The sequence below is a fragment of the Cebus imitator genome, unplaced genomic scaffold (genome assembly GCF_001604975.1).
Source record: "Cebus imitator isolate Cc_AM_T3 unplaced genomic scaffold, Cebus_imitator-1.0 Scaffold384, whole genome shotgun sequence".
Taxonomy (NCBI): Eukaryota; Metazoa; Chordata; class Mammalia; order Primates; family Cebidae; genus Cebus; species Cebus imitator.
The window spans coordinates 1,540,937-1,553,258 of NW_016107699.1; the positions used below are offsets into that span (position 1 = coordinate 1,540,937).

The 12,322-nt window shown below is 58.7% G+C and overlaps 1 protein-coding gene across 1 annotated transcript in view; it reads left to right on the forward strand.

Annotated features, from left to right (window-relative positions):
• Positions 1-10,012, forward strand: part of LOC108288752 (toll interacting protein) — a 42,801-nt gene extending 32,789 nt beyond the window's left edge. The window contains exon 6 of the mRNA XM_017507772.2: positions 7,902-10,012. Coding sequence (XP_017363261.1) covers positions 7,902-8,116 — 215 coding nt within the window. The 3' untranslated portion in view covers positions 8,117-10,012. The remainder of the gene's footprint in view (positions 1-7,901) is intronic.
• Positions 10,013-12,322: the final 2,310 nt, after the last annotated feature.

A 12,322-nucleotide genomic window follows, 5' to 3' on the forward strand; every position in this document is an offset into this window, starting at 1 on the left:
GGGGGAGGGTCAGGGCATTGGGGATACCCGGTGTTGTGGGGGAGGGTCAGGGCGTTGGGGATACCCGGTGTTGTGGGGGAGAGTCAGGGCGTTGGGTATTCATGGTGTTGTTGGGGGTGGGTCTCGGGGCCTGTGTGGGGCCCCAGCTCCCTGTGCTGAGGGGCTGCTTTGGGGTCAGGGCGGGATGAGCTGCTAGCAAGCAAGAGTGCTGAGAGGCCAGTACTGACGTCCAGCCCAGCTGGAGCAGAGAGGCCTGGTCCACACCCCAGTCCCGCAAGCATCCCGCACAGATGCAGAAAGGCCACCTTGGGAGTCGGGACCTGGCCTTAGACCCACCCCGATGTGGCAGGAAATGCAGCCTGACTGTGGGAAGGAGGGGCAGCACTGGGACACTCAGGCTGTCCTTGAGCATTAGGGATGTTCTCTGTTGTTAGGTGCCAGCCTCAGCCCTGTACATGGTGCCCTCAGTCCCGGTGGTGACCAGGGAGTGAGAAGAATAGACAAAGACGAGAGTTGAGTTTCACAGCGTGGGCCCAGGAGACCAGCGCGTTGGCGGGACGGCTTTGGCCCTGAGCTTTGGGCTCCACATGCGGTTATTAGGCGCATTGTCTCATTAATCTTGCAGGCTGTGGTGAGGGAGGTAGAAGGGTAAACTGAAAGCTGTTGTGGGGTAAGACAGCCGGGGGGACAGGCAGCATTCAACAGCACGCGTGCTGCTTCTAAGAAGCACTGACTTAGGACACCGAGTCTTACCACCATGATTATCAAGGTGCATCTGCATGAGAGCAGAGCATGAGGCGCCGCCAGGCCTGACCGCACACAGCGCATCAAGGGGCTTCATCTCCCGAGCATTGCCGACACAGCGCTGTCAGAGTCTCTCCATAATCTGAGAACCTAGGCAGAGCCTGTGGCGTTCCGGTTATCTCTGCCCTGCAAGGCCTTCCTGCCTCGCAAGCTCCTATCTGCAGTGACCCTCCCGAAGGAGTGGAGGTGGCACTCCTCCCCAGAGCTCTTGGACACGCCCTCTTTATGAGACCCTCACGCAGACCCTGTGGTGGGAAGGCATTTGTGGGACCCAAGCGTCTTTCCTGCCTTGCACCCACGCCGCAGCGTTCCCCGGTTTTAACCCTCTCAGATGGTCTTCACTGTAGGCCTCCTGTTACCGTTTAGTTTCTGTTTGTACAGGCCTTAAACGGTTTTTATTGTACTGTACCATAGTTTGGAGTTTTCTTAACTCAGTGTTTGATCCGTGGCACGAATCTCAGTGTATAAAAAGCAAAGCAAGCTTGTAATCGTTTACGTAGAAATAACATAGGTCTGCCCCTGCCATCTCGGCCCACACTGTGATGGAACTGCTTGTGAGAACCACACGGCCTCGTCCTCCCTTGCTCACATCTGCAGACTCTGCTTCCAAGTAAAGCCGCCTGCAGGTGCCAGGGCTGCCTTTCTCGAGAGGAAGAGCAGAGCCCATGTCTGAGCGGGGCCTCCATGGTGTCCGGCGTCTTAGAAAACTACCAGCCCAGCAGAGGTAGCACCTGCGCCCAGTCACCGAGGAAAGAATGCTTCCTAGGAAGTGAGTGGAGGTGACCCAGAAACGCAGAAGCCGCCGAGAGGCGTTCACACTTAGAGGAGGGCAGGCATCTGGACAAGTAGAAGAGCAGGGGTCTCGGCAGAGAGATGGGGGCACCTGGGAGCCCCACAGCTGTTCCTGAGACCACAGCATGGGGCCAGGGGAGCTCCGCTGCCCCGGGGGCCCTGATGTGCCCTGGGTGCTCCCTGGAGTGGCTCCTGGGGGACTCAGGTTTGTAACTGGGACAGCGCAGAGCCACTGCCCTGGGGTCGGAGTGTTTCCTGTGGCCTGCAGTTCCTGGGGCTGATGAGCTGCTGTCTCTGGCCTGAGTTGGAGGCAGATGAGCAACCTGAAAGAGACCCAGGCCCTCTGGCTTCCTGAGGCTGGAAGTCCCTGCCCACATGGGCAGGGCTGTTCACTGGCCGAGGCTGTGGGAAGATCCTCTTTGTCTCCTCCAACATCTGGGCTGGGCACTCCGTGGCTGCCTCCTCCTCCTCCCTGAGTCTCCTCTTCCCATGAGGACCCCAGCCTGTGGATCGAGGCTCACCCACCCCAGCGTGCTCTCGTCCTCACCCGCTCACATCTGCAGACTCTGGCCAGGACCGCCCGCGCAGGCTGTGAGTAGGACTCACCTGTCGTTTTGCGGGTGCAGTTCCATGGACTGTGGATACAGCACTGGGCGTACCTAGCTGAGAGCATTCAGATAATAGTGACATTGATGGGCTTACCTCTTTCTGGTTCCTATCCCTCATTCTCTTTGTAAATGCCCTTAAAGTTTGTCCTGAAACGTGTATTTTAGGAAAGGCTAGATTTCTGTATAAACAGGCTTTGCAATTTTTTTTTCATGTACATTGTACATTTTGAAACAGACCCACACTAATAGGAAAGTTACCAAGGAGATGCAAGAATGTCTGCCAGAGCCCATGGGGACTCGTCCGCCTGACACCCCCAGCCCTGCGCCCGGGCCTGTGTTTCCCATAAGCAGGGGCGTCCCAGCACAGGACAGCCATCCAGGTGGGAGCTGACTTGGACTCGTTGGTACTGTCCCCTGCTTGGACCCCGTCTGAGTGTCTCAGGGGTGGCAGTGGCCAGGCCAGGGTCACTGGCCCTCCGTGACCTCGCCACCTCGGCCTGCAGGAGTCCCCATCTTGCTCCTAGGGTGTGCCCTGGCCAGGGACCTGGTAGGGCTGCTGACGTGGCCTTGCAGGGCAGGGCTGAGTCTTCTGGGACTCCATCCAGCACAGGGCTAGTGGTGTGACTTGCTCACCCCTCACGGCGGGCTCTGCCCAACTGCTCCCCAGGAACTAATTAGTGTCCCATGTGGGAGGCATCTCAGGACCCCTCGAAGATCCTGTCCACTTTCCTCAGTGAAAAACCAGAGTCCCCCACAAAGCAACTCAGAAACCAGGTGCACTGAGATCAGGGTGTGACCACAGCAGTGAGGAAGCGAGGCTGGACACAGAGGCACAGCCTGATTATTAAAGCGTTTATCCCAGGTCTCCAGCAATGCGGACTGACGAGTTCCCATTTTATTCCTTGGGTTAGAATCCTTTACAAACATGTTTTTTTTTTTTTCCACTCAAATCCCAGATTTGGCCAGAGGGAGCCCCCCAGGCGGGGCATTTGTCCTTCGGCCTAGCCCTGTCCTCTGGGCCCCTCCCTGCTTTCTGGCCCTGCAGGAAGCCCCGGGCTCTGTGCACTTCCCGCCTCAGCCCTGGCGTTAGCTGTTTCTCCAAGGAGCCCTGGTTCCCGCTAGGCCAGCATTGCTTTTAGAAGGCTTTGAAAATTTTTTAATTATCCTAACAGTACTGTTGAAAGTGTGAATAAGGCACCTTCTTCACTGGAAGCTGATGCCTTCATCTTCCTCTGAGTACCCTAATTTCTGAATCTCTGTGATCACAGCCCATCCTTCCGGAAGCCATTGCCAGCTGAAGGGCGAGGTCTGCAGAGACCTCGGAGAGGCTGGCAGCTGCTGTGGTCAGTGCGCCTCAGGTTGACCAGGGAAGCATGTTGGATTTACACCAGGGTTTTCTTAGAGTGAATATCGGCCAGGGCGTTTGTGTGGCCCACAGCTTCAACTGCCTGTGACTCATGTCACACAGAAACCTGCGCTGTGTTCTCTGCCCCGCTGTGAGTGCTGGTGGCCTCAGGCCTGCGTGCGCAGAGCGGCCTGGGCGAGCCCTCTGGTGAGGCGGGGCTGCGGAGCGGGCCAGAAAAAGAGAGCCGGGCTTCTCAGGGCCCTTCCTGCGTCTGCCAGCCCCTTCAGCCACTCCTTCATTCAGCTGCCACCTGCTGAGCACTGCCTGGAGACCCTCATGTGGGGCGCAGGCCTCGGGGGCTTCCTGTGCCCGTGGGATGTGCTCAGGCCCCGAGCGCCTCCTGTGGTGCCTGAGCCCAGCCGCCGCCTTTACAGAGAGGGCAGGCGGGAGACTAAGGCTGAGCATCAGCTGAGCCCTCGAGAGGGCTGTCCACTTCCTCAGTGGAACCCAGAGCCCCACAAAGCAGCTGAGACTCTGGGTGTGCCGAGATGAGGGCGTCTCCTTCACAAAAATAAAGTGTGACCGCAGCAGTGAGGAAGGGAGGCTGGACACAAGCACAGCTTGATTGTTAAAGCCTTTACGCCATGATCATGGCCTGAAGACCACCGTTTCCGTTTCGATTTTTTTTAAACAAAGGATTGATTACCAAATTAGATATTTTATAGATTGCAAATAATTAGTGGCAGGCATCATGTTATAGTGAGTTTCTTAGCCTCAATTTTAAAGAAACATCTAGGCGTGAAGTGTCGAAACTGCGTGGCCTCATAAAGCGCGTTCTCTTCCGTGGAGCTGCAGGGTGGCCCGAGACGGGTTGGGACACTTGCCCTCGCCACGGCCACGGCCAGGGGCCTGCCCTGAGGGTCCCCACGAGACAGAGGTGCCGAGGCAGCGCCAGCGCACTTCCCCTGGGCCCTCCTCAATTTCCCTCCACCGCGTTGCGTTCCACCTCCTTCTGCCTGTTGGTGGGAAGACAGTCAGCGTGGAAGGGGGGGTGTCCAGCGCCTCCCCAGCCCGGCCTCGGACAGGTAGCGCGGGGCTGCACGGGCTCATTCCGGCGCTCACTGGGGCTGTGGCTGCTGGCCAGCACTGTTCCATCTGTTCCCTCGCGCACCTCTGTTTCACACAGGGCTGGAGTGCTTTGCTCTGGGTCGGGGGGCAGAGCTGCAGCCCCCACGTCCTCACCAGTGTGGTCCCTCCCCTCACCACAGCCCCAGTCTCTGTGGGCACAACCCCCACGGGTTTCTGTGGAGTCGACCAGACTGCAGCGTGGATGCCTGTCCACAAAGCACGAAAGCCAAACACGCAGGTGGACGATGAGAGAGGGGTCCACAGAGTGCACGCACAGTGGCACTGGGCACAGAGCAGCCGGCGTCCACAGCACCTATGAGGTAGAGTGGCCAGCCGAGGGCCCCCTGCACGGCCCAAGCATCCTTCCCCTCGCACGCGGAATTCCAGTGAACAGGGAGTTTGCAGCCGAGCAGCATATGCTGTTTAAAATATGAAATGGTTCCATTCAAAGTGAGAAGTGGACACTTAAACGTTTCCCAGACTGTCACTTGGAATTTTCTGCAGTTGCGTTTGTTAAACCGCTAACCTGAACACTTTGAATCACGTACGTTTTCTTCGTGATACGCTCTCCAGAGTGAGAAGCACCAACCAGCCTTGTGTTTCCAGAACAGTCTCTGAGCTGGACGGTTGTCCCCACCTGCTCTCCGGACTTTGTTCTGCTATGGTGCGAAGCCTCTGGGGCCCAGGGCCACACGCCTTCATCCTGATGGGGCGGTGCTCCCCTGCCCGCCGTGGCCAGGCCCCACCAGGCTGCATGATCTCAGTTCAGGCCTTCCGGACCAGTGCTTCCTGAACGGGAAAGCAGCAGGTTTTGGTTTTCGGGATACCGTTGTGTTTGTGAGTGGAGAATTTGACTTTGCTGAGACCTGACCGCGGAGTCCCACAGTGTGAAGACCGTGAGGTAGGGCCTGTCCCATCTGCTGCACATCTGTCATGTAGACGCAGGTGTGGCGGGGGCGGGGAGCACGGCAGAGGGTGGGGACTCAGCGAAGCCACCATCCTCGCTCCTGGGGCTGCTACAGGTGGGGTCTGGGCTGCCGCTGGCTCCCGTGGCATCCTCTCTGCCCACGTCTGGCGGACTTGGGGCTCTGCCAGGCTCCACAGCTTCTGGTCTGTCCTTCCCTGAAGTCTCCAGGCGGCCCTGACACAGCACAGTGTTCCCAGAGGGTTTGGTGGACATGTCCACGCTCGATAACCGGCATGGGTCACACTGAGGCCAGGCACGAAGCCTGTGCCCTGCAGGAGGGAGGGGGTGGGACGTGTACTGCCCTCAACCCACACCGTGGAGGCGCCCACATCTGCCCCTGGGCTGCCTGGTCCCAAGTGTGCTGGGGCCGTGCTCGCTTGAGGGCCAGTGGGCACCACGGCCCCTTGTCGTCTCGGGGCATCCAGGCCGTGATGTCCTCGTTATCGCCACGTCGATTTTGCAGCCATGCTCCCTTCCCCCCTCCTTTCTCCATCAGGCTGGTAAAGGCTAGAGAGAGGGGCTGGGTCAAAGTGCACTGCCTCCATTCCTCACACTGCCACGCTGTGGGGAGCTGTGTGGGCAGGCACAGGATGGCCGAGCTCTGGTCCACCTGCCGGCCAGGGCGCCCAGGAAGCCATGGGGGTCTCTCCAGGACAGACAGTGCCCAAGCCTTCGTCTTGTTTGAGGAAGAAGAAAGGGGTGAGGGTGGCCCCCTCCCTACCCGGCCGTTGTTTGGTTCATTTTCTCATTACTGAAAGGCTGGTCAGCGTGGGGATGATGCTTTCCCAGTGAGGTGAGGTGTCCAGTGGCCAGCATGAGGCAGGTGTGGGTGTAGGGGAAGGGTGGGCCTGGGCGGAAGGCGCTGGGAAGTGGAGGCCTTCCTTGCTGAGGAGCCCTGGCCATAGCAGGAGGTGCTGGAGGCTCAGCGGTGAGCCCTGTCAGTCCGCTCCGTTTCCACCCCTGCAGGTCCTTGTTGCCGGTGTTGGTTCAGGCCGGAGTTAAAGTGGCTTCTGCTGCCTTTAGGGTCCTCCCAAGGTAGAAAAGAACAAAGTCCTCTCCTAAGATTGTGGCTCTAGTGCCCCAGTGGGTCTGGCTGGGAGATTGTGCTTTTAAGGGTGAACGAATGGGTAAGTGGTGAACCCGTGCAGTGCTCTAGCTGCTACTGCAGGAGCTGCACGCCCGCCTGTGCTCAGGGCTGTCTGTGGGTGCCGGTAGGCGACTCTCAGGTCCCGCCAGCCGCGCCTTGAGGGACGTGTGCGCTGCAGTAGCTGAAGCGCCGTGTGAGCTACTCCTGGATAGATACCGTCCCCGTGTGTCTCTCGCATCTGACACAGGGAGCCAGGGGCCTGCGCAGCCGTGGGGTGGTGATGCAGGGATCCTGGACAGTGGCCTTGGTGCGCTGAGGGCCCCCTGGGCACTGCACCTGCTGCCCGACTTGAGTGTTGGCGAGCATCTTCCTGGCTGGGTGTTTGCCTGTGTGTTGGAGTGATCTTCAGGGTCAGCGTGCAGCTCTCCTGAGGTCTTCAGTGTCTGGTGATCGTTTCCTTCCCAGCACACAGTTCTAGTGACATACCTGTCAAGTGCAAAAGCATCTTCTGGAATGTCTGATCAACGAAGAGGCCCCAGACATTGCAGTGTCTGGATAAACAAGTGTGACATTTTTTGTGTCCCATCCCCAGATGAAGAGGACATCAGTGCCCTCTGGTCAGTGAAGACAAGCATGCACAGGGCAAATTCATGCATCTTAAAGGATCAAAACACCACCCTGCTGTGTCCCCACACCCCAGCCTGCTAATTATAAAATAGGCTCGGGGGAGATTTGAAAGCTCAAACTTTCATATTTATATGAAAGGGAGATGAGTTCATGAAGGAGGTGTCACAGAGACCCCCAAACCCCCCTTCCCATAGCTGTACCTGGGGTTGGTGTCGGCGGGTGCGGGTGTCGGTGGGTTGGTGTCGGCGGGTGCGGGTGTCGGTGGGTTGGTGTCGGAGGGTGCGGGTGTCGGTGGGTTGGTGTCGGAGGGTGCGGGTGTCGGTGGGTTGGTGTCGGAGGGTGCGGGTGTCGGTGGGTGGGTGTCGGAGGGTGCGGGTGTCGGTGGGTTGGTGTTGGAGGGTGTGGGCTTCAAGGATGTCTTGCAGGACTGGTGTTTGCTGAGATCCGAGGTGGTGGGATGTGTTGTTTCTTCCTTCAGCAGCAGCTAGCGTGGCACTTCTGTAACCTTCCGATGATTTCACCAAACTTGATGATTGCTTCCAGGGATGCCTGCTGTCTGCAGCCCCGGCATGGTGCCCGTGGCCCTGCCCCCAGCCGCTGTGAACACCCAGCCCCGCTATAGCGAGGAGGACCTCAAAGCCATCCAGGACGTGTTCCCCAACATGGAGCAGGAGGTGATCCGCTCTGTGCTGGAAGCCCAGCAAGGGAACAAGGACGCCGCCATCAACTCCCTGCTGCAGATGGGGGAGGAGCCGTAGAGCCCCCGCCTTGCTGCCTGTTGCCCAGCTCTGTTGCTGGCCTGGTTTCCCCCAAGGAATGTTGTCCCATCAAGATTTCCATGAAAGTGCACCTGTGTCGCCCCTCTACAGCCATGTCTGTGCTACCCCGTCCACACCTGTTCTGGGGATGCATGTGGATTGTCAGTTCCCGGCGGCCCAGGACTGGGTGGGGCTCCCCTCTCGTCTTGTGTTGGGGGTTCTCGGCATGCTCCTGTCCCCGGGACATGCGTCTCCCCTTCTCTGCTGTTCTGGAAAATGGTCTTGCTGTCGAGAGCAGCTGCTTCTGCCAGGGTGTTGGGTGCTGGAGGTTGTCGGGCGCCTGCCTGTCTGATTCGATTCATGGCATTATGTTACGTGACAGTTGGAATAGAGCTGTTCATGTAAGGCATACACAATCCGTCATACTGATTTGTGGGTGTTTTTTAGAACTTCCCAGTCAAAAACTCAAGCCCTTGCCCTGACGTGCTTTGCTGTGAGCCTGGCCCCTGCCCAGGGCTTGGGTCTGGTGAGCAGAGCCACTTCTTCCTGTGGATGGCCTTTGGCCTCGCTCATCTGGTCACTGTCCAGCCAGCCTGTGACAGACTGCGGCCTGAAGGCAAGATGAACCCCCACCTGGCGTGAGGAAGGGAGCCTGGCACAGCCACCCAGGCGCTGCCTGATTGCCAGCCAGCAGGCATCTGAAGCAGGGCCCTTCGCCCGCCAGAGGCTGCTGTCCGTCTCCTGCCGCACTCATGCCGGCTACCGGGGGGTCTCTTTTCAACAGGCCTTGCAAGGGTGGGGTGGGAGGTGATAGAGGCAGCACTGTGCATGTTTCTGAGAGGGCATCGTGGCACTGCCAGCCGACTGCTGACGACGGCCTGGGTTCAGTGTGGCGAGGGAGGCCTGGCGAATGTGGCACTGGAAGGCTTTCTGAGGCAGGAGGGTACCTCCGCCTGCCTGGGCTCTGTGTGCGGCACCTTGGCTCACAGGACAGATTAGAGGATGAAAATCAGAAATTCCAAAGCTTCTCAAAAGTGATGCACTTTGACCCGCATGCCGGTGAGACTCCCGTGCACACAGCTGCGTGCCCGTGGTGTTCGAGGTTCGTGTCTGCTCCCAGCCTTTGGATGTGCATCCTCTGATAGGACAGAGAGAGAATGCTCACAGCGGGTCTTCCATGGAAGATGCAGGCGGGGGAAGTGAGTGCTTTCATTTTAGTCTTTTTCTCCCTGTAAAAAAGAAGTTAAGTTTTAGTGTCAGCTAGAAAATAACTGCTTTCTGCCACCTGTTGGTGGTTTTTGTTAAATATGTTGTTCATAAATATTTATTTTTGTAAACCTGTAGAAGTGTGTGGTGGCTGTGGGGAGGGCTGGTGGCAGCAGAGGCCGACCACTCAGACAGAGGCCCTGGTATTCTGTCTCAGATGGCCTGGTCCTGTGCCTGTGTAGATTTCTTCTCCATTGGGAATGAAGGTGTCAGGCAGGACTGGAATGTTCTAGATGCTGTGTTCCGTGATATTAGCGACACTAACCCGGGACGGGCCGCAGGCCATGCTGGGAGGCCTCGCTGTGCTGGGGCTTCGTCGACCCGGCGCCCAGGTGTGACCATAAGCGTGGGTTTCTGCCTCCGCATTGCTGGGGTGCAGTGAGACTGCCACACGTGTGCACGTGTGGCTCTGTGGGTGTCTGCTGAAGAGGGTGTGGCCCCGGCTGCCGGTCCCTGGAGCAGCCCATGTGGGGGCCCAGGGGGCCGGCCTCACTGGAGGGAGCACCACCTTCACCCCTGGCCACGCCGGCCACCATCGCTTAGTTTTCTTCTTCATGAACACTTTATTTTTTTAATAGATGAGTTACATTTTATAAGGCCTTTAATTAAATGAGATTCTTCTTTCTTTCACTTTATGCTTCATTTCCTGCCTGAAGGCTTACTGCACGAAGCTGCTTGCTGATCCCTCTGAGGGGTCCCCAGAATTAGCCGTTTCACATCCCCTGCCCCCTCCTGTGTCGGGTGTGGATGAGGTCGTAGCACTCAGGACAGGTGTGTTCACTGGCTCAGAGGGGAGGCCGCAGTGGGTTTGGGAGCTGGGCTGAGGCCCCTGGTGTCTGAGGGCTGCTCCTGCTCCTGGGTTGAAGATGCAGGCCACTGGCCAGCTCTGTGGTAGTGGTCACTGAGGACGACCTGACTGGGCCATCTCTGAGCCTGGGGCGGGGGCCCCCGTGGCATGGCCCGGCTGTGTTTTCCCCTGCTGGGCAGATGCCAGTGGGTGGTGTCAGAGCCCAGGTGTTCTGGACCTGTGTAGCCTGGGGCCTCAGGCTTGCCGGGGCCTGCGTGTGTGGCGAGGGCACCTGGAGTCACCTGAAGCTCCTGCCTATCCTCCCCTCTACAGATGCTGCCCAGACGCTCCTGCCTCCCCTCCCCCTCCCCCACAACCTGCAGATGCTGCTGGGACACTTCCTCCTCCCCTCCCCCCTGCGGATGCTGCCTGGAGGCTCCCACCTCCCCTCCCCCCCTGCAGATGCTGCTGGGACACACCCTCCTCCCCTCCCCCTGCAGATGCTGCCTGGAGGCTCCCACCTCCCCTCCCCCCATGCAGATGCTGCTGGGACACACCCTCCTCCCCTCTCCCCTGCAGATGCTGCCCAGAGGCTCCTGCCTCCCCTCTCCCCTGCAGATGCTGCCCTGATGCTTCCGCCCTCCCTCCCCCCTGCAGATGCTGCCCTGAAGCTCCTGCCTCCCCTCCCCCCTGCAGATGCTGTTCTGCAGGGTGCCCGAGGGAGGGGTCTCAGAACGTGAGCTTCCAATTATTTTATTGGGGTCTGTTGTCCAGATTTTTCTTTGATTGTAAAATATATTTTTACTTTTTAGTCTTCTAATTTAATAAATGATCCATATAAAAATAGAGAAATAAAGTCCTTTACGGGAAGGTTTACCATGTTTGTTCCCGAGTATTTTTTACCTTAATTCACAATATGTAGGAGTGAGGAATCAGAATCGCGGCGTTCACGCGTTAGCAGACTTGGAACAGTGACTGTACCTTCAGATCAAGCCTGAGCTTTGCCTCCCGGACTGAATGAGAGGAGGGAGGCCCAGGGGTTCCTCCCTGCACTGCGGTGGGCATGGGCCTGCTGCTCAGGCCCAGGCACCCTCTCCCTGCTGGGCGATTCTGTTTGTGCCTTTTCATTTCCAGGCCATTTCCATCTGGGAGTGAGTGTGGAACACGACCCTGTTGTAAGAGAGCCCACTGGGAACTGTGGCACCCCCGACTCAGGAGCCTGAGCCCCAGTGATGACTGGCTCATGCGCGGGGAACAGAACATCCTTACGTGTGAAAGGCACTCCGGAACTCCAGGATGCCCTCACCCAGGCACACACGCATTGCTGCAGTGTCCACGGACACAGGCGTGTCTGCTCCCTCTCTGCCGCCTGACCCCTGTGCCAGCCATGCCTGCCAGGCCCCTGCCTCCACCTGAATGTGGCCTTTCACAGAAGCGGTGGGGTGTCTGCTCCCACTCTGCCACCTGACCCCTGAGGCGTCCCTGGCAGGGCCCCTGCCTCTGCCGAAATGTGGCCTTTCATGGAAACAGTAGGGTGTCTGCTCCCTCTCTGCCGCCTGACCCCTGTGCCAGCCATGCCTGCCAGGCCCCTGCCTCCACCTGAACGTGGCCTTTCACAGAAACGGTGGGGTGTTTGCTCCCTCTCTGCCACACCCGGCAGGGCCTCTGCCTCCGCCTGAACGTGGCCTTTCATGGACATAGTAGGTTGTCTGCTCCCTGTCTGCCACCTGACCCCTATGCCAGCCATACCTGCCAGGGCATCCCTGCCATGGAACACCAGGGTTGCCGGGGAACCACAGTGCTTCAGTGCAGAGCTGGGCTCACGGGAGAGCGGGAGGGCCTGGCGGTGGGGATGGGGAGTGGGTGACACGGAGTGCCAGTGATAACAGCAGGCCAGGGCCCCGGGGCTGTCTCTCCAGAACGTGGCCTGGTGCCCACGTGCAAGGCCCACATCCCAGGTGTCCTGGGTCTTTGCAGCTGGCAGGCCTGGCACCGGCACTTCAGAAGCCAGGAGACGGGGCTGAGCTGGAGAATGGGGCCCCTGTCATGCCAGGACATTGGGAAGGCGGTTCCTTGTTGAAAAGGTGGAGCTGAGAAGAAGCCCATGTGCTGGCAGCCAGAGACCCTCAGAGTACCAGGAAGCCATCACCACA